This window comes from Schistocerca cancellata, chromosome 3 (assembly GCF_023864275.1).
Source record: "Schistocerca cancellata isolate TAMUIC-IGC-003103 chromosome 3, iqSchCanc2.1, whole genome shotgun sequence".
Lineage (NCBI taxonomy): Eukaryota > Metazoa > Arthropoda > Insecta > Orthoptera > Acrididae > Schistocerca > Schistocerca cancellata.
Window position 1 is genome coordinate 547,795,456 of NC_064628.1, and position 26,259 is coordinate 547,821,714.

Genomic DNA, 26,259 nt, shown 5'->3' on the forward strand with positions numbered 1-26,259 from the left:
TGAATAAGGACAAAATAGTTTTCAAATTAAATGAAAACATTTTTCTTATTAATAAGAATGATGAGATGCTACTGCTACTGGGGTTGGAAATATCAGGTGAGGAATCTTCGTTGTGTTTAACGATCCTGTTGCTGTTGTTGAAGGGTTGAGGGGTTTTATTTGCAGTCTTTATCTGTCCCAGCAGACTGTCATTTTTAATGATTTGATGTTACGGATGAAGATCTGCTTTGTTTATGTGTTTACCTTGTTGTCACTTGTAGAAATTGTAAATATTTTATTCAAATATATATAATTTTTAAGGCTTCTGCAATGAATTATATTGTATGAAGTATTTCCTCAAATTGCAAATGATGTGGCTACTTTCTGTCACAGAAATTTGTTCTAAGTGTATGCCTGGTCAGTCCCAGTGCTTTTGGGTGGACACATGTTAATTGCCAGGCTGTGCACCTTATCATCTAAATCAGACGACAGCATAGCGAAGATTCCACGCACGGGGGCCCGGGTTCGATTCCCGGCTGGGGTGGGAGATTTTCTCCCCTCGGGGACTGGTAGTTTTCCTGTCCTCATCATCATTTCATCCCCATTGTTGATGCGCAAGTCGCCCAATGTAGCTGCGCACTCAATAAGACTTGCACTTGGCGGCTGAACTTCCCGCCTGGGAACTCCCGGCCACTGACGCCATACGATCATTTTCCATAGCAAAGATTGATCGTAAAACACATAATTGATAGTGTAGTGACTCATTTCACGTATCGTATAAGCTGTGTTTTTTCAGGCTATTATATTCCACAATATCTTGAAGAACACAATTGTTGTTTCTGTTTCTGAGGATGACATAAACAGTCCTGAAAACTACAGGGTAATATCCCTCATTCTCGTGTTGAATTTCATAGAGCTCTCTTTAAATTTGAAACTTAACAGTTATTTTAAAAATTATAATCTAATCTCTTTGGCTTTTAGGTCTGATCTACACCATTGAACCTGTAAAAAATATTGTTACGTATGTTCTCAGATGTTGTGAAAGTTATTTTATTCTTTGCTTGTTCCGTATCCTAGAACTAAGTAAAATTACAATTCTGTTATGATATCCTTATTTCTAAATTTTAACATTATGGTTCTGGGGACAATAAACTGATGTCTAACAAACTGAGTTAATAGAGGTGCAAAACATTACATTTATATTCTTAACTACAAACTCTCATTTGCTTCTTTGCATCACTAATATTTTATGCATCTTACAGCTTTATTGCTACCATATTGTAATTAATTATGGTATTAAAATATTTTCTAGGGACAATTATGGGTTTGTAACATATATGTATAAAAAGGATGCCTATGAAGCTGTTGAACATGGCAATGATGATCCACATCTTCCGCAATATGACCTGTGTTTTGGAGGTCGGAGAGCATTTTGTAAGACAAGATATGCAGATTTGGGTAAGTAGTGGGGAGAGGGGGGGGGGGGGGGGACTGTAAAATCTCTTTTCAAAAATGCTTTATTTTACATTTTATGTGTAGTGTTATTGAATTATAAGAAAACATAGTATAGAAATGGAATGTAGATTTTTATGAACATATTCTTATGTAGGTGGACTAACAGCTCAACTTCTGCCATACTAGGTTCTATTCATAAATGCCATTGATTGTTGGGGGCCATGATTGACTAAAGTCTAGTTGTGTTAGACCTTAATTATTTGTCCATGAACCTTCAGGGCTGCTGTAGGATTTTTTCCTTTTAGTAGGTAATACTACTTTGGTGTACTTTCTTCCCCTTCCCAGCTGTTCATTTTTAACATTTTCTTCATAAAACTAGGTCAGTTTAGTGCAAATCTAGATTTATTTTTAATTTACTGATACATAGTTTATATTGTAGACACAGAGCCAGTACCACAATGGTATAAGTTTAATTGCCAATAAACTGTGAATATGATTAAGATGTTGAAAGGATGTTTGATAAGATAGAAGAAATTATTCACATTGTTAAAGAAGATAAAAAATTTAACTGTGATGGGGGACTTCAGTTAAATTGCTTGAAAAGGAAATGATGGAAAAATGGTAGGAGAATGTAGACTGAGAGAAAAGAATGAAAGAAAGGGAAAGTCACATGATTGAAATTTCCACAAAGAACATTTTACTCATTGCTAACACCTGTCTTAAAAATCATAAGATTGTGTATGTGGAATAGACCTGGAGGCACTAGAAGGTTTCAGTTTGATTATCTAATGATAAGGCACAGGTTTTGAAATGAGACGGCAAAGTGTATCCATGAGTAGGTGTGGACTCAGCCGTATTTTATTGGTTATGAACTGCAGATTAAAAGTGAAGAAAATCGAGGAGATGAGACTGATAGTGGAGGGTTTCAGAGGAAGCAGGAAAGGAATACTATAGAAGATAAATAGGTAGCTTTGAGGTATTGAATAATGAAGCCATCAGAGGGTCAGGTCAAGTAGGCAAATAGACTAGACCCAGTACAAGTAGAAATCCTTGAATAATACATCAACTTTTGAATTTAAAAAGAGGAAATGTATGAGTGAACCAGGCTAAAGAAAATAACTTGTCTAAAAATGAGATTGGCAAAATGGTAAAACAAGAATGGCTAGAAGAGAGATGCAGAGCTGTAGAATCATACTTGATTATGGGAAAGGGAAATGCCCCTATAGCAAAATGGGAGACCTTTGGAGAAAAGAGAAACACCTCTGAATTTCCAGATCTCAGATGGTAAGCTAGCACTAAAGCTCACAGGAAAAAAGTAAAATGTTAGATAGGCAGGCTATAGCAAGCATCACATTTCTAAAAAAAAAAAGAGAAATTTAACATCAAATATAAATTTAATTTTCTCATAATACTTGTCTTTTACAGGAGTTAAATGTGGATAATAAAGTTCAGAAAAGATGAGCATAGAAGCTTCTAAAATATTGCGCTACAGAAGAATGCTGCAGATTAAATAGTGAAACTGGATAACTGAGGAAGAGGATCTGAATCCAATTGAGAAGTTACAACTTGATTGAAAGAAGGAATAGGTTGATAGGATATGTCCTGAAGGCATCAAGGAATTGTTAATTTCTTAATGGAGGGAAGTTGGGGTGAGGGAGGGATAAAATTTATAGAGGGAGACAAAGGCTTGAAGTTTCAGTAGTTTTCAAATATGAAGAGGCTTGCAGGGGATAGACTGCCTGGAAAGCTACATCAAACCAGTCTTTGGACTGAAGACAACCAACAGCAATAATAATGGAGGAAAGTCTGTTCTTGTTACAGGAGGAGAGTGGTAGGTGAAAATTTAGTAACACTTCTTTACTATTGGGTGTTTCTATGTGCCATGCATCAGTTGCAGTGTGAATTTGTAGAAACTTTAATAAGATAGACAAGCATGGAGAGCTGCATCAAACCTTTGACCAAATGCCTTAACAACAGTTTCTGAACTGAAATGCCTTTCTGACTGCTTGGTGAGAATGTAATTCTATTGAAGAAATGGCCTTGTATACTCTGTTCCAAAAATACTTTAGTATTGACACTTCGGCAGGAGAACTTGGATGTGTGAAACAGTTGCCATTTCCCATATGGAAATTAAATTTCCACAATTCACTAAGTTTTGATATCCAGTTTTCTTGAGTTTTGGAGAGGTCCCACACTTTTATTATTGTTATTTAACTACCATCTTTAATTGAAAGAAAATCAAATTAGCAAGACATTTATTGATGGAAGTGTGTAATGTCCATAGTTAGAGATTAGTTATGTATCGTCCAACCAGGGCATGTCTAGGGCACAAGACACAAGTTGGAGCGCCAATCTAAGAGGGAATAAAATCTTCTCGGTTCTCAAGCCGCGTCAATTCAAATAAAATTCTCGAGCTTTTGATGGCTAGCCCCATCATCATTGTCAGGAGTAAAACTACTGACTGCCAGGGCTGGCACTATTTCCTGCATGTATACCTATGATTATGGCCACTGGACGAATTAGAGAAGGCCAAAACAACATGTACACAGAAGATGAGGTGAGCAGCTCATCGTGGCTCCTGCCTGCTTGCGGGATCATGTGGTGTCAAGTGGTGCGAGAGGCTGGCACCACACTTGGAACTGCTGCTCCCACCTCCCTAAAGGCGCTAAGCATCTGCTGTTGCTTCCTTTCAACATCCAGAGCCCACCCCCGTGCCCTACTCAGTGTGTAGTCCTGGTCTCTCTTGAAATTGTTGCTGTTCATTGTAATCTCAGCCACCTCTTTTATAACGTAGTCCCAGTATATTGACACATGGCCAAGACTCTCATTTTCTCAAACTGTTATTTTGTGTCCATTTCCAAGGCAATGGTCAGCTACGGCCGACTCGCCAAACTCCATTTGTTTAATATGTCTCTTGTGCTCAATACAACACTCTGCAACTGCGCAAATTGTCTGGCCAATATAGATACTGTCACTCTCGCAAGGGACACCATACACACTGGGCCCACGAAGAGCTATGTTGTCTTCAACAGGACGCAACACATCTCGTATCTTGGGGGCAGGCCGGAATACTGGTCTCAACCCATGTCTCTGTGGTATGTGTCCTAACTTGCTGCTCGTTGCCCCACAGTATGGCAGGAAAGCTGCCGGCTTGGTTTCTGCCAGTTTACAAGACATGTTTGTTAGATGTCACCTGAAAGCGTTTACAATGTCCGTTTTGCTGTAGCCATTCTCCCCGAACATGTGCCTCAAGTGCTGCAGTTCAGACTGTAGGTGGTCGTCGTCAGAAATAACTTTGACCGTGTATTAATGTGGTCAGGACCACTTTCCTGTATAGAGGGTGGTGAAAACTACTGGCATTCTAACATCAATCAGTGTGCTTCAGTTCACTGTTTGACCAAGCCAGTCCCATGCCTTCCGCTCAACTGAAGCAGTGTACTTTCACCATGAGGATATATCAGGAAGGCGTCATAGACATAACCTAAGGAAGCAAGATGGATGCAACACTGCAGAATTCAGAGCCTGCTCCTCAAAGTGCTCCATGAAGAAATTCTCGACTGCAGGAGACAGTGGTGAGCCCATTGCTGTGCCATCCGTCATTTCATAATGTTCATCATAGTACAAGAAGTACATTGTCATTAGAACAGGATGGAACAAATTGACGATTCCAGGTGGAAACTGTTGAGCCAAAAGATTCAGCGTGTCTTCTACTGGCACCCAAGTAAAAAGTAACCATGTCCAGAATAACCATTAAATTGTTTCGACCTATTTTCATTTTCTTGAATGTTTCAACAAATGTCTGCGAGTTTACATCATGGTGTTCAAATGACCCACTTGTGGCAAGATGTGTTGCCAGTCTGTAGGTGGGCGAGCTGATTGCACTAACAATGGGCCTAAGAGGAACATGTTCCTTATGTATCTTCAGCAGTCCATAAAACCTGGGAGGACTGTCAGTGTAAGGCACTAATTTCTTCATTACTTAATGTGGCAAACCAGTTTCCATTAATAACTGCCCTGTCTTCCTGACTATAATCTGTGTTGGATCACGACTAAGCTTCCAGTACATGTCATCTTTTAATAAATGTAGCACCTTCTGGCAGTAGTCTTCAGTGTTCAGAACTACAGTGGCATTTCTTTTGTTGGCTGGCAAGACAACCAATTCCTCATTTTCTTACAATTAGCATAAGCCACATCGTTCCTCCTAGCTGATATCTGATTTCGGTGGCTTAGCTTTCAGCAGTATATGGCTGGTGATTAGTCTGACATCATCATCAGCTGCGTCGTGCGAGAGATGCCGCGTGCACTGCTCTATTCCACTAATAACCTCCAAACCTGACAGATGGTGCAGGACTAGTGAAAAATTAAGGCCATTACTCAGTGCTGCCACAGAGCTGTTGTCCAGTTCGTGTTTGGAGAGATTAAGATTTGTTCTGTGGGCCTTATCATTCTCCACGTCAGTTCCTCCAGTCAAAAATGTTTCATTGCTTAGATGTTGTTCTGCACAAACTAGAACACTATTGTGCTGCCATGGATACGTCTACCCACTCCCAGTCGAATGGTGACAAAGTTGATGACTATCAAACAGGTTTCTGGCATTAAGATGAAGCTCATATCTTGTCTGCTGTATCCTCAGTCTCACTTGGCATGACTTGTCCTCTTCAATATCCTGTCCACTGCAGCAGTTCAGATGTGGTTCTTAACTACAGCAAAGTGAGGAACTACCTCCTTGTCCTCGCAGCGTTGCAAAAATGCTAAAGAACTGAGCAGATGTGATCTCTTTTTGTGCAGTTTTTCCTGCAGTCTCACACTGTGCGTTACGTCCTCACCATAGAGGAAAGATGTGTGTCCTCGGAGTCTTTAACGATGACTTGACTGAATAAAATCTTTTCGCATTTCAAGGCACATCAATTTGAATAAAATTCTCAAGCTATGCCTTCATAATCAGGAGTAAAACTACTGACTGCAGGGGGTGGCACTATTTCCCACGTATATATCTACGATTACGGCTGCCGGCACCAATCAGAGAGGGCTGAAACAACACATGCGCGGAAAGTGAGTTGGGTAGCTCACAGCAGCTCTGGCCCACTGCGGGACTGAGTGATGTCAGGTGGCACAAGGGGCTGGTGCCACGTTTGAAACTGTAAGATTTCCGTATGGGAAGTAAAACAATTAGGAGCATGCGCTTGGGGTGCCAGTGGTGACCGTGTTCAAGATTTGTACACACTTGTATCACAGTGGCAGTGCCATATGATAAGTTGCTTGTGTTGGAGAAATGTTCTTGGACCAGCACTGCGTTCAACTACAGTTGACTCAAGTACTTCACGACACATCCACCTACAAATCTAGCTGCTGTTTTATTTGGTTGCTAGTCAGTGTAGTTTGAATCTAATAACTTTTACTGTCATAGTCATAATAAAAACAACACTTTACAGACAAAAACAGACAAAGAAACCAAAATGACTACATCAAGTTCTCCTGCAAGACAGCAATGAACATCCTAATGCTGTAGAAACTTTGTAGAGAAATGACATCACATCCCCTGTATTCTCTTAATCTCGAACTACCACACTTCAACATTATCCCTTCTCTGTCCAGCAATTTTCGAGAAGACTCTTTTGTTAGTGATAGTTAGGGGCCTGAAAAATTCGCATTTCGCAATAAATGTGAATGTAGATGCAAATTCTGCCTAAAAATACAATATTACCCAAGAGACCTTGTTTCATAGGGATTTGATCGTATTCAGGTTAACTACATTGTCAGAGATAGTTTGAAATAACATTATTTTCTGCCTATGAATATCGGAATAGTAACCAGTTTTCAATTATAGAAGCCCAATTTGAAAAGATAATGTGCATAAGAATGTGTTTGCAAAATAAAAAGTGTACCAATGCAAAGACAAAACAGTGCTCGCGATGCTCCAGTGCCACACCAGTTGTGGGTATTTGAATGGTCCGTATAAGATGCACGTCGCATAATGCGAAGTAGGACTCAGATGTTGCCTTTTATGCAACAAAATGTGAAGCAATAACACTATGAAACTGTCCAAGCTGGAAGGTCATATGAGAAGGTGTCACTCAAATAATACAGGTAAAGATTTGGGATACTTCAAAATATTTAAAGAAAAACTTCAAAAAAGGCCCACAGTGGCCAGTATGTTTGCTTTATTGTCACAAAGACACAGTGGTTTGCGCGTGTCCTACAATATCTCCCATCTTATAGCAAAATCTGGAAAACATTTCAGTTTGGCAGCCATTGAAGAAGTTTTAAAAACTGTTTTACACAAATCTGCTTATGATACACTCTAAAGAACTCCTTTGAGAAACGCAGTTCAAAGATGTCTTGGTGAAATGAATTACAATCTTGAAAGCATCATGTGTAATTAATATTCAAATGACTCATTTCTCCATAAGACTGGACGTGTCAACTTTACATGGTAATGAAGATTATTGTTGGGGTAGTTAGTTTTGTTACAGACAAAGACATCCATATACAATTGCTGTTTGCAATAACCGTGATAAGTCACTAAAGTTAAATTAACATTTAAACATTTTCAAAGATTATTTCGTGGAAAAAGCAACCCCTTTATCAAATATATCATCAGTGGCAACAGATGGAACACTTATCATGTATGGGCACTGTTGTGAGGATTTACCAGCCATTTAGAACAAAACTTTCCTAGGATGTTTGCAGTGCATTGCATCATCCATTGACTACATTTAGTTGCTAAAACTCTGAGTGTTAGAATGCATCAATCTCCTCACTTTGTCGTTAATGTAGTAACCTCAAAGCAATGTGTTGAATTCTAGGTTATTTGTGCAGTGTAGTGAAGCAGAAGAAGAAGAAGAAGAAGAAGAAGATAAGGATAAGAACCTTAATCTGTTATTCCTTCACACTGAAGTATACTGGCTGTCAAAAGACTTTGTTTGACAAGATTTTTCTCACTTTTTGAGTGTGTATGGGGTTTGGATCCTAAAGATCCATTTTTAAAAGAAAATTTTATGAAGTGGAAACCAGACATTGGTTATTTAACAGACTTGTTTACTAAATTAATGAGGTTAACCAGTTACCTACATTCAACATTTAAATGTCCTTCACACAGGCTTTGAAACCAGATTTGAAGATGTTTTGACTATGGAAATACCACAGTGGATTATCAGTCCATACAGTGATATTGGAGAAAAGTATGTCATATTACAAGATGATCTGTTCAGAATAATTACTAATGAAGATCTTGAAGTACAGTTTAGAAATGGATATCAGAAATTCTGCCAGCAGTTCCATCTTCATACATCATGGAAAGGGGTCTCAGCATGGTTTCTAATGTTCTTCTTCACATCAAAAACACATTTAAAGTCTGAATTTGTAAAAATTCAGTGGATGAAATGTAGGGTCCACCAAATTAGAAAAAATTGGCACATGGTCTACAAAACAAAGTTTGGGGACCTCTGATATAGAACAAAAAACTGAATAGTTTGTTTGCTAGCTGACATTCAGAAGTTAGTGTAATGAGTACACTTTTAACTGGGAAGTTTCAGGTGGTGGGCGTTTTGAACCGTGATTGCGTTAAATGCTGCTAGAGGTCGGGCCGGAACTACCTCATTTTTGGTGCTGCCAACCTCTGCAAGCAATTTTGTGGTAGCCTTTACCAGATGGTTTGTGCTGTGCATTGCTCATTGTTTTCTTCTCGTATTTTGAAATGACTGAAAACATTAATTGTGGTCCATCGCAGATTGAGTACGACACTCACAATACCAGAGGGGATTGGGGTCATTGTCACTGTTACTGTGTGTCAGCTCTGCTTTTGCAGAAGCAGGGACCACAGTTGCGAGAGGCTAGCGGAGCTTGCCTCTCCAAACCACCCCTATCCTTTCTGGTAGCAAAAATACTATTTTGTGATTGCGGATTACAATCAGATTATAGTCTTCACACTGTGCATTATAATGACCATAAAACAAAACCTGTCAGTGTATTTCGACTGCGCCATATATTCTTCTCGTAATGTACTATTATTTTTTCTGTTGTACTTCTGTGCTAAGTGCCTTTTTGGTTCTTTCTACCTCTACATCCATACTCCGCAAGCCACCTGACAGTGTGGCGGAGGGTACCTTGAGTACCTCTATCAGTTTTCCCTTCTATGTACTATTGTCACATACTTGTTTCACAGCTATGAATGCCCGCAAAGGATTGGAATTAGTATTTTGCTGTTTATGTAGTTATCGAATGGGCTGGAAAAAGAAAAATCTAATCTATCAGAAGCACACTCAGTTCACTTGTGGAAAAAGTGTTGCTGCATCTCAACAGAAACAGTCATTTGTTGAAAGTTTAAATACAGACAACAGAGGGAAACAAAGGCCATTTCAGAGAAAAGGCAGTAGAAGTTCTTGCAAAGTAGACATTCCAATCAGAAAGCTCCTGAGCCACCACGTTTTTTTAAACAGTCAGTTTCACAGTAAAGTTTTGTAGTCACGAGGTGTGACAACCTTATGAATTTGTATGTCTGATCATTCACTAGCGAAAGAATTTTAGATGCAAATTTTATCAAAAATAGATGTGAATTTCACCATGCTTCATTTTCACATTCCTAGTGACAATGCTTGAAAAACTGACAATTTCTCCAACAGCAAACCAGCATGATGCTATGTGAAATTGAGAAATTACTTGGGTATTAGGAGTTAGTCATTTATATGAAGGATAATACACCACTATAATTTTGGAACACAAACGTGAAAAAAAGCAATTATCACATTCAAAAAATACTTGGGAAATTGGATGCTGTGTTGATTGGTATCATAGTGTCTCTTTGTATTATTTTCCTGTTTTGTGAGCACTAAAATGTTAACTGATAGCCGGTGTTGACTGGATAAATGTAATCTTCCTTCCTAGTAAGGCACCCACATTCCTCACACATCACCAGTCCCCACCCCCACCCCCACCCTCCCTGCCAATGCTTCCTCTTCCTTGCAGTTCTCTCAGTTTTGAGCTATGTTTTCTGTATGTGTGCGTAAAAGCAAAGAAATGAAATTTACAAAACCATCATAGGAGAGGTTCCTTGTACTAAGGTGCTAATTTATTACGTTGCAAAAAATAAATTGAAGAAACCAGAATAGTTGGAATATTGTGTTCTGCTAACGGTATGAACCAGATTGTAGTCAAAATCGAAGGGGTATTTGGTGGCCTCTGGAGTTTCTCATCTTTTGTAGACTTCTTCCGTGGATTTGAATGTGATTATGCAGCTCAAACATATACAATCTAAATTTTCAAATTAATTTTGTAATTTACATTATTCAAATTTTTTTATAGATGGTCTGGCAACAAGCAATGACAGTGTAGGACAGTTTCCAGCAAGAGGACCGAACGTGAAGAGTAGGCAAGAGGACTCCTTTGATCTGCTTCTGCGAGAAGCACAAGCTACAATTAGAAAACGTAGTAAAGTTTGACATAGGTGTAGTCACCTAGGAGTGATTTTCTTAAAAGTATTTCTTTTTTGTTAGGGGGAGAAATTATAACTTATTTCTAAAGCTGTATGTTACTGGTGTAGTGTTTTGCGAGATGTGTTCCACTAGTGTCATGTCTTTTATAATGTCATATAAATATGGGTATTTGGAGCATGACAATTTAATGTCAGCTGCATGGTTCTCACAGCTGTTTGTATATGTATAAATATATAATGGAATATGTGGAAAGCTCAGTCACAGTTATTTGTCTGGGTAAATTTGTTAATTTCGTTATTTACGTGTGAGTATAAACACTCATTGATTTGAGTGCTACTTTTGAATACATTGTATTCATAATGATCTCTGGTCTTGTTTACCCTGCTAAGATAACAAAGGAACTGAAATAATGAAAGTTCTCTTGAGAAACTAAGAACCTCTTTTTCCTTGAATATTGAAATTACACTTAATTGGAAATGCTCATTTACGAACACAATATATTTTGGATACAAACAAAAGTTACACCGTTAATTAGATTCCTGCATGGCTTTCGGTGTACATTTTGAGGAATCTGTGTTTAGCACCTATTATGAAGCAGTAAAATATAGGTGCATGAGATGTGTGATCCTCATTAGCAACCACTGCATTTTTTTAGTCATTCATTGTTTCACAACTTTTAAAAAGATTTGACAAATAATATTTTAATGATGCATGTCATTTTTAGTGTGACCAGGGACAATATAATGTGCAAATACTTGTGGTGAAATTTAATATGTATTTCATATTTTTATACATGTGTGTGCGTGTGGTGTATAACAGACACAATGTGTATGTCAGTATTGGGCAGAGAATCACCAGAATAAGTACAACACTAAAAGTTGAGCCATTTTTAACAAATTATTGTTCATCATCATGGTGCATTAATGCAAGTACTGTTTGCATCATTCTTCGGTGGAATTCTACAGCAGTGGTCATAATTTACTGTAATTTAAATGTTTATATTTGTTTGTCATCGGCAAGCCAATTACTGTTCTTGCCATTGCAAATATTAGTTGTAACCCTTCTACATTTTTTTCAGAAATTTTTGTTTGTTTAACATTGTTCCTCAGTTGTATAATTTGTAAAAGTGCTGGCTAAAGAGTACTTCCTACATGAAATTTCAGCCAAGTAAAGACAGACATAAGCTGCTTACAAGGAGAGATTTCCTGTGGTGGTACCAACTTTTTGAAGCAATCTATACGGTGATGTAGATCAGCATCCAGGGAATCTCACATTGCAGTCCTTCTACCTGGTGGCCCCTCGTTTGCAAGTAATCTGCAAAAAAATATTTTGGAATTTCGCATGGTGTTCTATTATAGCTTTAAAAATAGTATCAGTTAACAGACTGCTTACTTAGTGTCATGGTTTAGGTACTAGCGTGACACTAAAAAGTTTGTCAGTTCGAATATCGGCAGGTACATTGAAATATTTTTATTTTAAAATCTTTATCAAAATGACTATTCATCATTTTTATTTAGTTAAATGGTTTAAATGTAACTTTTATTTTTTCCTTTGTCACTTTTTTTTTTCAGTCCTTTCCTCTTGAAATTCTTGTTTGTATTATTTTGATTATTCTTATGTATTACCTTAGATTTAATTTCTTTCGCTTTCTCATCTACATTTCCGTCTATTTTATTGCATTCATTATTTGTTTCTCAGTTTGCTTGAATTTCGTTGTACTTATAATCACTGCTTTCATTTAAAATATCTTCCTTGTTATTTTGTCCATAGTGTGACAAGAATTTGTTTTAAATGTTTGTGTGATGATTGCCATCCTAAAAGATGTACATCTTGTAATGAAAAATACATTATTGACACCATTGTACAATAGTGAAATAGATTATTTTGTCTTTTGTTTTTTAACCGACATATTGACATTTCTAAAAATTATGATAGATTAATAAAAATAATTGAATTGGCATGCACAATGATTTCAAGTTAAAAAAAGAATGCTAGGAAGAGAAACTAAAAGAAGTTTTAGAAGGTAAAAAAGGTGTGACAAAGGAATACAAATAAAAGAAAATATGCATGTAAACCAATTAATTGAATAAAAGTAGTGAACAAAGTTATTTCAATAAATATTTAAAAATAAAGAAATTTCAATGTAACTAATGAGCTTCGAACTGACAATCTTGTACATGTCACATTAGTACCTTCATCATTATGTTAGGCAACCAATCAGTAAATTGTTAGTATTTTTCAAGCTATAAAACATCACGCGAAAGTCCGAAATTTTGTTTTGTCAGCTACTCATAAAGGAGGCACTACCAGGGTGAATGGCTGCAGGATCTGATTTCTTGAACCTACATCACTGTATAGATTGTTTCAAAAAGTTGATCACCCCGCTGGGGACAATTCCTTGTTAGTGGTGTAAAAGGTGACACCAATACTGAGGGGAAACACATAAGCCAAATTAATTTCACACTCCTGTGAGTAAGAATTCTTCAATTCCTCTGTCCACATCCTCACCTGTTCTGTTCTTCCTCCTTTCCATTCCACCCTTTCTTTCATTTCTGTGAATGAGTGCCAGGTTCCAAAAATCTGTCATTGATCTCTTTGTGTGTTTCATTGAAGCAGTAATCCCTTCTCCGCTACAACTCCCTTTCAGACCAGTAAAGTAGACAGTTTATCTTCCATTATTTGTTGATGCACAATTTATCTTATTTTACCAGTGTTAATAACTTTCATAAGCTAATCTCAGTCCTTTTACTCTTTTGCTGGCATGTGTTTATAATACCTGTGGCAAGGTTGTGTATTAATGTAAATTGGATGACAGTCCTTTGAAATCCTCTAGTTAACACTTTTGTAACATTTTGTTGACATTGACAGAAATAACAAATAAGTGTTGCCTGCCACATAAATTATGTGATGGGCTATGGAAATTAATTTCGGTGTTTGGCATGTGATAGGTAACTATTAATTGATAACATTTTGGAATTGGAAACAAATTTATATCTGAAACGGCAGTGTCTAGGTAATTCATATTGTTCCATTAACAGTTTCCTTTATTAAAAAGGTATAAGACATGTCATTAAAGCTTACATAGTCATTCTTAGGATGTAATATTTTTGTGATAGTTGATGTCTTTCATGTAGTGTTGATAGAACAATCTTAAAAGTAAAGTTCAGTGCTTCACCTACCTTTTTCATGTTTGTTGAAATAGTATTACTCTTTAGTTTATGTCGATTCTAGAATTTTTGTACTACTTTCATTGTTTATTTTAAATACTCGCTTTGTCATATGTTCCTTTCGGGAGTATAATAGTCTGTTTTGTGTGTATGAATGAAGTATTATTAGAACAACCTGTAAATGTAGGTAGAATAGTTACAATATTTTGAATGTGCACCTTATGCCTCTTAATAGTTAAGCTTTTTGTGTGTCTCCATCTTTCAAACAGCGATTAAGAGTATTGAAAAGGTATTTTGGTTGGGTAGTGACATCAGCTTAAAACAGTATCATTTCAAGAAATTTAATAAAACCTTTTTTGTGTTTATGTTCATCTTGTCATGTTATATTGACCAATATTTTCACCATTGTTACAAATGGTTAAAATTTTTGGTGAATATAATGTGATGACATGGTCACATACTGAGAATAGTTTGTAGTATGATGATGACTGTGGAAGCCTACACTTTCATATATCCTTTCTAGATTTTTTTTTTTTTCTTCTGTCAGTATTAGAAGTAACTTGTTTCTGTTTGGTGTGCTTTTCGTGTAGCAAATTTTGTTTGCCAGAAGCTATAGATGGTGTTGCATGTTAGAGCTACACATTACAGCTACTACTTTGTACATTGGCTCTTTGTTCATTTTAAGTGTCAATATTTTGTATACTGTTGTCTCGCATCAGTCGTGTCTAATCATTAGGTGACACAGGTTTATTTTTGTTTACTCCTAGTAATCACTAAAGACGTACAATTTTGCTGTCTTAAAATTTTAATGAGTCACTTTAAATCAACTTACCATTTTTACAAGTGTATGTTTAAATTTGAAACAGTATAAATTATAAATAATTTGTCATTATGAAGGTCTGTTACTGCTAGATAGATAAAATACATAGTTGAATTATTCTTATTTATTGTTAAAAGATAGATTACAAAACTAAATAGACACATTTCACTTAAGTTATACCTCTACCTATTCATTAACTTTTTTCAGTGATTTTGCCCATATAACATTAATATTTCAAACCTGTTTTTCAATATCAGAATCTTAAGTTTATTTCCATGCCCAAGTAACTGCAACAATCTTTTCAACCTGGTTAAGGTAACAAAATATTAAGTAATATATTTTTGACCTCTTCAAGCCATTGTTATTAAATATTTAGATATTATTCTCTAATGTTTTATCTACCAAACCTTGTAGCAGCCATAATAGTGTTCGGGACAATGAGCAAATTCCAGATGTTCTTCAGATAAATTGTAACAACAGAAGTTGCAATGCAGTCACAAGAAAATTGGCCCTTGTATTAGGAACTATTTTACCTACTCATTGCAACTGATTTCTATATTCACATTTCGATTTATTTAAACGTACTTTAAGTTATTCTCTATCACACAAGTCTCTGCACTTACCAAAGATTTCTTGGAAGATAATTTCATGACATTTATCAGAGGGTGTTTCTGCACCCATCATAGGGAATTCGTGCTAGTTCTATTTGTGTGTGTGTGTGTGTGTGTGTGTGTGTGTGTGTGTGTGTGTGTTCGTGTGTGTGCGCGCGCGCATGCGCGTGTTACGTGCAAGGGTGTAAGATACCTCAGATTATCAATTCAGCACTCGTCTTTCGCAGTGTGGACTCTCCCATCACATGATATTTTTCTTTTAATTCATTGATTGAGTAGTCTGCACCATTTTTGTGAATATTATTATTTCTTGTGGAAGCACGGTATGTTGAAAATAGGTGAGTGAGGAAGTGAGAGACCGTTATAGTGTCTGCAGTGGATTAGTGTACTCAGACAATTGCCTTTTGTTTAAACAGACTGCTTTAATAGGTTTGTATCTTTTCTGAATAAAATGCTGCCACCGTTATTGGAAAATTATGTCCTATTAACTTTTGAGAATATAGTCAGTTCTGAAATGTCGCTGCTGATACTTTTTGTGTGCACAGTAAAATATCTGGACATCTAGGGGTGACTGAAAATGCCATCTGTCTGTTGAACAACATGTATGACAGTATTTCAGTTACCGTAAGGGTTGATAAATTATTCTGCTTTCATTTATATGGTGTCTTTTTTTATTGTAAATTTGAAAGAGCATATATTGTTGAGCATTTCTAAATAACATTATATATATATATATGTGGGAAGTTATAGATTATTTCTTCAGAAAAAGTAGATGCACTGTTGGGTTTCTCATTGGATTGCGGTACACATATTTGGAGCCCCAAGCTCATTCAAGAATCAGAATAAACTAGCCTGTGTTGTGCAAAGATGATCTTCATTTTGGTATTGGACATACCTTCTATAATTATATAGTAGACTTATTTTCATTTATAGTGATTTTAGAATTGCAACAGCTTTGTTAGTGAAATGTGTGTCTGTGCTGATGGATTGATGACTCACTCGAATGTTAAGGTATGCCCCCCACCCCCGGTCATCTGTTTCTGCCAGTTTTGCATGCTTGTACCATATAAACTGTAGAACAAGCAGTGTTAGCAATCCTAACACTTTACATGTGTTCCAGATCAGGCAGTGCTATTTTCTTTTAAGTCTGTCAAGATGCAGCATATGGCAAAAAAGTATTTAATGTCACTATTTCCTGTGATACGATCTGCAGTTGAATCGTTTCCATATCATTTCATAATTATCAAGGCGTGATTCTCAAAAGTGACATGGATGTTCTTTTGGGTGGTAAGAAATACTTTGCCTACAGTCTGTGGGCATTGACTCAGTGTTGTATCATTTTTGCCATGTACTATTTGAGATTTGTGTCTTCTAGAGTATGTTAGATGTGCCTTGGTTAATTGTAAATTTTGGGTGACTGAGTGTAGATTTAATACCGTGACAGTTCTTGGTACGAGTCTGTCTTTTGGATTGTAACATTAACTGAAAAATGTTAGGTATAAAAGATTGCAACCATTACTAAATTGTAAATTGTGCCATAGAATATTAAGGAAGTAATGCAACTTTTGAATAGTACAATATGTGAACTACCTGTTACTTTTTAAAAGGTGGTACTGAAAATGACTAACCTCTTTAATCTTGGTAGGTCTAAATATGTAATCCATTATGTTTAAAACAAAAGCTTATGTGATCAGCAAACTGTCGTAAGTAGGTGAAATGGAACAAAATGAATTGTCCACTACTGCCAGAAACTGCGTTTACTGTCTTCTGCCTGAATTTCAGATACAGTCAAGGGAACACAAGGTTGCAAATGGAATGTATAAAGGTAGTGTGTATGCATTGAATATTGTACAAAATTGGGTTTACGGACAAAGTATATTGTCCTTAAAAATTTCTTTCAACGCAGATTCAGTGGTGACAAAACATATTCATAATGGCAGTGCTGCTTTTTTTTTTTTTTTTTTTTTTTTTTTTTTTTTTTTTTTTTTTTTTTTTTTTTTCGTGCCTTACGTTGCTATATGAAAAGTCTAATATTTGTGCATTGATGTGAATAACAGTGCTGTACTAAGCACACTTAATGAAACAGTGGCAGACATAATGTTTAATTTATTAGGACACATTTGAGGTGCCTGGTATATTTGCCTTAAAGAGTACAATTTGTTGGTCTCCCCCGTATTCTCAGAAGCATGTACCTAATTTAATGTTTTCATAATTTGTATATATGGACTTGAGAGTGGTGCTAATTTATGAGAACTGTACATATATATTTTTATACGTGTGTGTGTGTGTGTGTGTGTGTGTGTGTGTCAGTCATGTATCCTTTTGTATGACATCTTCATCAGCATGTTCTGTTAGCTTTATAACTACTGGATATTTTCATGTTTCACTGAATAATTGCAATAACCAGTAGCCATACCATAATATTAAAAGCCATTTGAAAATGCGGAAATGCTCATGTAAATTCTCATTTGGGAGACATATTATTAAAGAATACTGCTGTACATATGTTGTCGTTTCACGTTCATAAGATTTCCAGGTCATGGAATAGTGGTGGTAAAACATGCTATATAGATATTGACATGTAAATTTGTAACAGATATCTTACATGCAGTGAAATTTATATTAAACCAGATGTACCATGTACATAATACACCGCATGATGTTACTTTTGTTAAGAAAAATTATATTCGTGTGATGTGATTGTATGAGGAAAATAAGTGCAGTCATAGATCATAAAGTGTTGATCACTTCACAGCCACACAGATAAGTGCAGTCATAGATCATAAAGTGTTGATCAGGTCACAGCTACACAGAATGAAGCCGTGATCAAACAGCATTATGAACAGTGTGTGTTGATAATTGAAATTAGATATATTGATTTAAACCTTTTTTGCATTTAACATTTTTGTTTACAGTAATTTGTGAAATATTCATCGTGGAATTTTCTTGAAGCCTCCATTGTGAGAGATGATGTCAGTAGTAATGTTAAGCTGTGTGGCATTAGGTGTACATTTGCTACATCCTGAGGTTTTTAAAAGTGATCAGAAATTACAATTGTTTGAAGAGTGTCTTCTGCTGTTGATGAATTTTTGCAGAAGTGTTCAGATACTCTTACTGCTTTAGTGGCTGGGAAACAAAGAAATCGGTAACATGTTACTGTTGGAAACCATAGTAGGTTCTCCACTTACTATAGAAATGAAATGTGGAATTTGTAAATTTTGCTGCTGTCGAAGAATTTTTTTTTCCCTCCATGGGCAGTGAATTGTGTAAATTATTGTACATTAAATAAAACTCTGTAGTAAAACTTTTTTATTATGACAAATCATCATGACAAACACCTGTTGCTCTTCTGGAATTGACTGTTATCTCCATTGTAAGAGTGTATTTGCTGGATCATGCCTTCGGAGCAGTCGTCTATCACATGGAAAAGGAAAATTTCTATTTTCCGTATTCAGCGACAGTTTGCAAAGAGCTTAAACAAATAATAATATTAGGAAGCTTTGCAAGATATAAATACACATAACCCATCACAAGTAAGGTACATAACAAGATCAAGAGTATACAATGAAAAGACTCGTAAAAATAACATTGTACCCAGCATGTATCGTCTTGTCATAATTGAACCAAGGTTACAACGTTATTATATATATAAAAATTAGAAGTGCAACAAGGGCTTCAGTTAAGCTCCAATAATCAATAAATTTTGAATTAACGAGAAAACAGTTTTTTTGCCAATGTTGTCGAAGGTATGAACAAAATTGGTTTATATCTGTGTCCTTGTTTTCATAGGGAATTTTACAAATTATATAGAGGCCAATATCAAATGCGTTCTAACTATTAAATGTGTGCTTTGCTGAATTAATCTCTGTATATCATAGTGATCACTCCATTGCACAGATATTTGCTTTGGTAACTATTAAACATCTTAGTCTTTTTCATAAGACTTGTTTGTTTTCCTTATGTTGCTGAGTACATTACATAAAGATCAATGAAGACAAAGTAATAGAAAGTTAAGTTGCATTTACTTGATATTTTAAGAAAAATAATATCCAAAGGCAGTAAGTGCATTTAAAAATTGTACACCTTTGCCCTCAAGTCTGGATCCAACACATAATTAAATTTCATAAGGAAAAGGGAGGGTGAGTGTGTGTTGAAAATTCTTCAGCCATTCAGATCTCTTAAAAATATATATATATAAATATGTCTGCTTGTGGATGGATATGTGTGTGTGTGTGCGAGTGTATACCCGTCCTTTTTTCCCCCAAAGGTAAGTCTTTCCGCTCCCGGGACTGGAATGACTCCTTACCCTCTCCCTTAAAACCCACATCCTTTCATCTTTCCCTCTTTCCTGATGAGGCAACAGTTTGTTGCGAAAGCTTGAATTTTGTGTGTATGTTTGTGTTTGTTTGTGTGTCTGTCGACCTGCCAGCGCTTTCATTTGGTAAGTCACATCATCTTTGTTTTTAGGTATATATATATATATATACATATACATAAAAACAAAGATGATGTGACTTACCAAATGAAAGTGCTGGCAGGTCGACAGACACACAAACGAACACAAACATACACACAAAATTCAAGCTTTCGCAACAAACTGTTGCCTCATCAGGAAAGAGGGAAGGAGAGGGAAAGACGAAAGGATGTGGGTTTTAAGGGAGAGGGTAAGGAGTCATTCCAGTCCCAGGAGCGGAAAGACTTACCTTATGGGGAAAAAAGGACGGGTATACACTTGCACACACACACACATATCCATCCACACATAGGAAGTATGTGTGTGTGTGCGAGTGTATACCCGTCCTTTTTTCCCCATAAGGTAAGTCTTTCCGCTCCCGGGACTGGAATGACTCCTTACCCTCTCCCTTAAAACCCACATCCTTTCGTCTTTCCCTCTCCTTCCCTCTTTCCTGATGAGGCAACAGTTTGTTGCGAAAGCTTGAATTTTGTGTGTATGTTTGTGTTCGTTTGTGTGTCTGTCGACCTGCCAGCACTTTCATTTGGTAAGTCACATCATCTTTGTTTTTAGGTGTATATATATATATATATATATTTTTTCTTTCTTTTACAAATGATTTGGACAGTTGAGATTACATTACATCTTTTTTTCTGCGTTACAGCATAGCCATTATTTTGTAGATATTGGCAGAGAGTGAATTTCTCTTTAGATTACCATCCAAATGTTTTAAAATTCAGGGCGGCTTGAAGAAATGCACAGGTTTTGACGGCACCTAGATTTTGTTAAAAATGAATGGCGTCTTTACTTTGATATCGGAAATTATTAAATAAAGTAAGAAAACAGAGCTTCCATGTTTCATTAAAGCCACCAAAGCAAAGGCCTACTTTTGCAAGAAAACCATGACATCATTAAAAACTATAAATTATCAGCATGCCTCTACTGCTGTAAAGAAAATTAAAATCGTCACTATTGACAATTGATACATAAATGTCACTGTAACACACAGCAGATTTTGTAATAATCTTTTTTTCTAAGTAGAATAATGGAAGTCGTTCTCAGAACAGTGACAGGAAACTCCGTACATGTCTTGGAAAATAACATTGCTGGCAGATTTAAATAGCTGAATTAATATGCTGTGTATATCCAACAAAATCCAGGTAATGTGCTACCGGTGTGACGTGCGACCCTACGTTCCGCCTCCTATGCGCTGTTTTAGGTGTTTGCGCTTTGGGCACATGTCGTCACGGTGTGAGGCTGAGCCCCTCTGTGGCGATTGTGGCCGTCCTCTTCGTGAGGAACATACATGCACCCCACCACCTCGGTGCGTTAATTGTCCTGGCGTCCACTCGCCTAGATCCTCAGACTGCCCCGCATATCAGAAGGAGAAGAAGATACAAGAAATCAAAACTTTGGATCGGCTGTCTTATTCTGAGGCCAGGAAGAAGTACGACCGCCTCCATCCCGTGCCATTGACCACTTCATTTGCCTCAGTTGTGTCCACTCCTTCCGCGGTATCCTCACCCCTCTCCTATTCCCCCTCCGCCTCCTCCGCCCATCAGGGGGCTCTGCCTCCGCCTCCCAAATCCCTCCCTTCCAAATCCTCCTCCCCCGTGGCCCCCACCCCCTCTGCCCCAGGGGCCATCCTTCCTCCTCCTTCCCCCCACACGCCGCCTGAGAAGCGATCCTCTTCTCAGGCGTCCATCGGGGAAACGTTCCGGACCCCGGCTTCCGAGGTCCGGCGTTCCAAAACGGACCCCGCGCGTGAGGACCTTCTTCGGGTCCAGCCCACTGTCCCTGTGCCTCCTCGGCCTTCCAAGAAGGCCTCCAAGAAGAAATCTTTATCCCCCTCTCCACCCCGGCGCGTTTCGACTGATGCTCCATCCGTGAGTCGCCGCTCCCGGCCGTCCTCAGTTTCGCCGGGACGCTCTGCTGCCAGGCGCTCAGCTGGCCTTTCGTCGGCAAATGATGCTGCCCCTCCTACACAACCAGGGACAGCGGCCGCAGCTGGCGACCAGTCGATGGAACCGGATCCGCCTCCCGTCGGTTGTAGCGTTGTTCCCTCGCAACCTGGCCCTCCGCGGCCGTCGAGGTGACCAGCTCTTCCCCCGTCTCGTTCCCACAACTTTTTGACTAGCGATGGCGTTGTTTCATTGGAACATAAGAGGTATTCGATCTCATCGGGAGGAATTACAACTGCTCCTCCGCCTGCACTGTCCGCTCGTCCTTGGACTACAGGAAACCAAGTTGCGCCCGACTGACCGTATTGCCTTTACCCACTATACCTCGGAGCGGTATGACCTTACCCCTGTGGACGGTGTCCCAGCTCATGGTGGGGTCATGTTGCTCATTCGGGACGACGTCTATTACCATCCCATCCCATTGACCACCCCACTCCAAGCAATAGCTGTCCGCATTACTCTTTCTGCTTTTACTTTTTCAGTTTGTACCATCTACACTCCACCGTCGTCTGCCGTTAGTCGGGCTGACATGATGCACCTGATCGTTCAGCTTCCCCCGCCGTTTTTATTGTTTGGCGACTTCAATGCCCATCATCCCCTTTGGGGCTCTCCTGCATCCTGCCCAAGAGGCTCACTCTTGGCAGATGTCTTCAACCATCTCAATCTTGTCTGCCTCAATACCGGCGCCCCGACTTTCCTCTCGGACTCCACTCATACCTTCTCCCACTTGGACCTCTCAATATGTTCTACCACTCTTGCCCATCGGTTCGAGTGGTATGTCCTTTCTGACACCTATTCGAGCGACCACTTCCCCTGTGTCGTTCGTCTCCTGCACCACACCCCATCCCCACGTCCTTCGAGCTGGAACATACTGAAAGCTGACTGGGGACTTTACTCATCCCTGGCAACCTTTCCGGACCACGATTTTCCCAGTTGTGACAGTCAGGTCGAATACCTCTCGGCTGTTATCATCCATGCTGCCGAACGTTCCATTCCTCGTACTACTTCTTCACGTCGCGTTTCCGTCCCCTGGTGGAACGAGGCTTGTAGGGACGCTATCCGTGCTCGACGACGTGCTTTACGCACCTTTCGCCGCCATCCTACGTTGGCGAATTGTATTGAATACAAACGACTCCGAGCGCAATGCCGTAGAGTCATCAAAGACAGCAAAAAAGCTTGTTGGGCCTCTTTCACCGGCTCCTTTAACAGTTTTACTCCTTCTTCCGTCGTTTGGGGTAGCCTGCGCCGGCTGTCGGGCATTAAGGCCCACTCCTCGGTACCTGGCCTGACCTCAGGTAATGCGGTCCTTGTTGATCCGGTGGCTGTCGCCAACGCCTTTGGCCGCTTTTTCGAGGAGGTTTCAAGCTCCGCCCATTACCATCCTGCCTTCCTTCCCAGGAAAGAGGCCGAAGAGGCTCGGCGACCTTCCTTCCACTCGCTGAATCTGGAAACCTATAATGCCCCCTTTACTATGCGGGAACTCGAACGTGCGCTTGCACTGTCCCGGTCCTCTGCTCCGGGGCCGGATGCCATTCACGTTCAGATGCTGGCACACCTTTCTCCGGCGGGCAAAAGCTTCCTTCTCCGTACCTACAATCGCGTCTGGACCGAAGGTCAAGTCCCCATGCGTTGGCGTGACGCCGTTGTTGTTCCTATACCCAAACCCGGGAAGGATAGACACCTTCCTTCTAGTTACCGCCCCATTTCTCTGACAAGCTGTGTCTGTAAGGTGATGGAGCGCATGGTTAATGCTCGGTTAGTCTGGATTCTTGAATCTCGACGGCTCCTTACTAATGTCCAATGTGGCTTTCGTCGCCGCCGCTCCGCTGTTGACCACCTCGTGACCTTGTCGACATTCATCATGAACAACTTTTTGCGAAGGCGCCAAACGGTAGCCGTGTTCTTCGACTTGGAGAAGGCTTATGACACCTGTTGGAGAGGAGGTATCCTCCGCACTATGCACAGGTGGGGCCTACGCGGTCGCCTGCCCCTTTTTATTGATTCCTTTTTAACAGAACGAAAGTTTAGGGTACGGGTGGGCTCCGTATTGTCCGACGTCTTCCTCCAGGAGAACGGAGTGCCTCAGGGCTCTGTCTTGAGCGTAGCCCTTTTTGCCATCGCGATCAATCCCATTATGGATTGCATTCCACCTAATGTCTCAGGCTCTCTCTTTGTCGATGACTTCGCGATCTACTGCAGTGCCCAGAGAACATGCCTCCTGGAGCGCTGCCTTCAGCGTTGTCTAGACAGCCTCTACTCATGGAGCGTGGCAAATGGCTTCCGGTTCTCTGAAGAAAAGACGGTTTGTATCAACTTTTGGCGATATAAAGCGTTCCTTCCGCCATCCTTACATCTCGGTCCCGTTGTTCTCCGATTCGTGGACACAACTAAGTTTCTAGGGCTCACGTTGGACAGGAAACTGTGTTGGTCTCCACACGTCTCTTATTTGGCGGCCCGTTGTACACGTTCCCTTAATGTCCTCAGAGTTCTTAGCGGTTCATCTTGGGGAGCGGATCGCACTGTCCTGCTTCGCTTGTATCGGTCCATAGTCCGATCAAAGCTGGATTATGGGAGCTTCGTCTACTCGTCCGCTCGGCCGTCCCTCTTACGCCGGCTCAACTCCATCCACCATCGGGGGTTACGTCTTGCGACCGGAGCCTTCTACACTAGTCCTGTCGAGAGTCTTTATGCTGAAGCTGCCGAGTTACCGTTGACCTACCGGCGCGACGTACTGCTGTGTCGGTATGCCTGCCGGCTGTCGTCTATGCCCGACCACCCCACTTACAAGTCCTTCTTCGCCGATTCTCTCGACCGTCAGTACGGGTTGTATGTGTCTGCCCTGCTGCCCCCCGGAGTCCGCTTCCGTCGCCTGCTTCGACAATTGGATTTTGCCCTCCCTACCACCTTCAGAGAGGGTGAGAGCCCGACACCACCTTGGCTCCAGGCTCCGGTTCATATTTATCTCGACCTCAGCTCACTCCCGAAGGATGGTACTCCGGCTGCAATTTATTGCTCACGGTTTGCCGAACTTCGTGCTCGACTTGCCGGTCACACCTTTATTTACACCGATGGCTCCAAAACTGACGATGGTGTCGGCTGTGCCTTTGTCGTCGGGGCCGCCACATTCAAATACAGGCTCCTCGACCAGTGTTCCAGCTTTACGGCCGAGCTTTTTGCTCTCCATCAGGCCGTTCAGTATGCCCGCCGCCACCACCATTCATCATATGTACTGTGCTCTGACTCACTCAGTGCTCTTCAGAGCCTTGGAGCTCCCTATCCGGTACATCCCTTGATACAACGGATACAGCAGTCCCTCCATTCTTTGGCTGATAATGGTGGTTCTGTCAGCTTTCTGTGGGTTCCCGGACATGTGGGAGTGCCTGGGAATGAGGCTGCGGATGCTGCAGCCAGGGCTGCAGTCCTCCTGCCTCGGCCAGCCTCCCATTGTGTCCCGTCATCCGACGTTCGTGGGGATGTCTGTAAGAGGCTTGTGTCGTTGTGGTGGGATGCTTGGTCATCCCTCCAAGGAAACAAGCTCCGGGCAGTAAAACCGCTACCAACTGCTTGGACAACATCCTCCCGACCATCTCGGCGCGAGGAGGTCCTTCTGACCAGGTTGCGGATTGGGCATTGCCGGTTTAGCCACCGCTACCTGCTCTCCGGTGACCCAGCCCCGCAGTGCCCTTGTGGTCAGGCATTAACAGTGCGCCATGTTTTATTGTCGTGTCCCCGTTTTAGTCAATTTCGTGTTGTCCTGTCCCTGCCATCTACTTTACCGGATGTTTTAGCTGATGACGCTCGAGCAGCTGCTCGTATTCTGCGTTTTATAACTTTAACTGGCTTGTCCAAGGACATTTAATCTTTTTACTTATTTTGTCTGCATCTTTGTCGGGTCCTTCTGGTGTCCCCTCCATCCCCTTGAGTTTTACCAGATTCCATGTGCTCAAACAACAGTGACTGGGCGCTAATGACCTCAGCAGTTGAGCGCCCTTAAACCCAACCAAAAAAAAAAAAAAAAAAAAAAAAAAAAAAAAAAAAAAAAAAAAAAAAAAAATCCAGGTGGATGGCAACTTTAATTTTATTAGAACTGCAGGAATGTTAGAAATGTGATACAGTACTTGGAATGCTATTCTTCATGATGCACCAGTTTTAAGAGGTATAATAATATAAATAATAGGAATGCTGGAAGAATAAGTCTGAAGTTCATAGATAATGTCAACACATATAATTCACATTAAATAATTAAATTCTTAGGCACTGAAAGTAAAATTTGGAAGATACTGACACCAACATAATAGCTTTAGAACTGAAGAGGTGTAAGAACACAATACATGATATAAAAGACCTGACATTTTAGTAAAGGTCAATGATATCAATTGTTT

General features: G+C 39.6%; 1 protein-coding gene across 6 annotated transcripts in view; it reads left to right on the plus strand.

The window, feature by feature from the left end:
• LOC126175387 (mucin-5AC) overlaps window positions 1-26,259 on the plus strand; it is a 182,522-nt gene that overhangs the window by 111,086 nt on the left and 45,177 nt on the right. For 4 of the 6 annotated variants that reach the window (XM_049922163.1, XM_049922167.1, XM_049922164.1 and 1 more), the window contains 2 exons: window positions 1,292-1,437; window positions 10,735-12,437. In XM_049922163.1, the coding sequence (XP_049778120.1) occupies window positions 1,292-1,437; window positions 10,735-10,871 (283 nt within the window). In that variant the 3' untranslated portion in view covers window positions 10,872-12,437. Of the gene's footprint in view, window positions 1-1,291; window positions 1,438-10,734; window positions 12,438-26,259 lie in introns of those variants that run through there. The other 2 variants (XM_049922166.1, XM_049922165.1) reach the window with 2 other exon arrangements.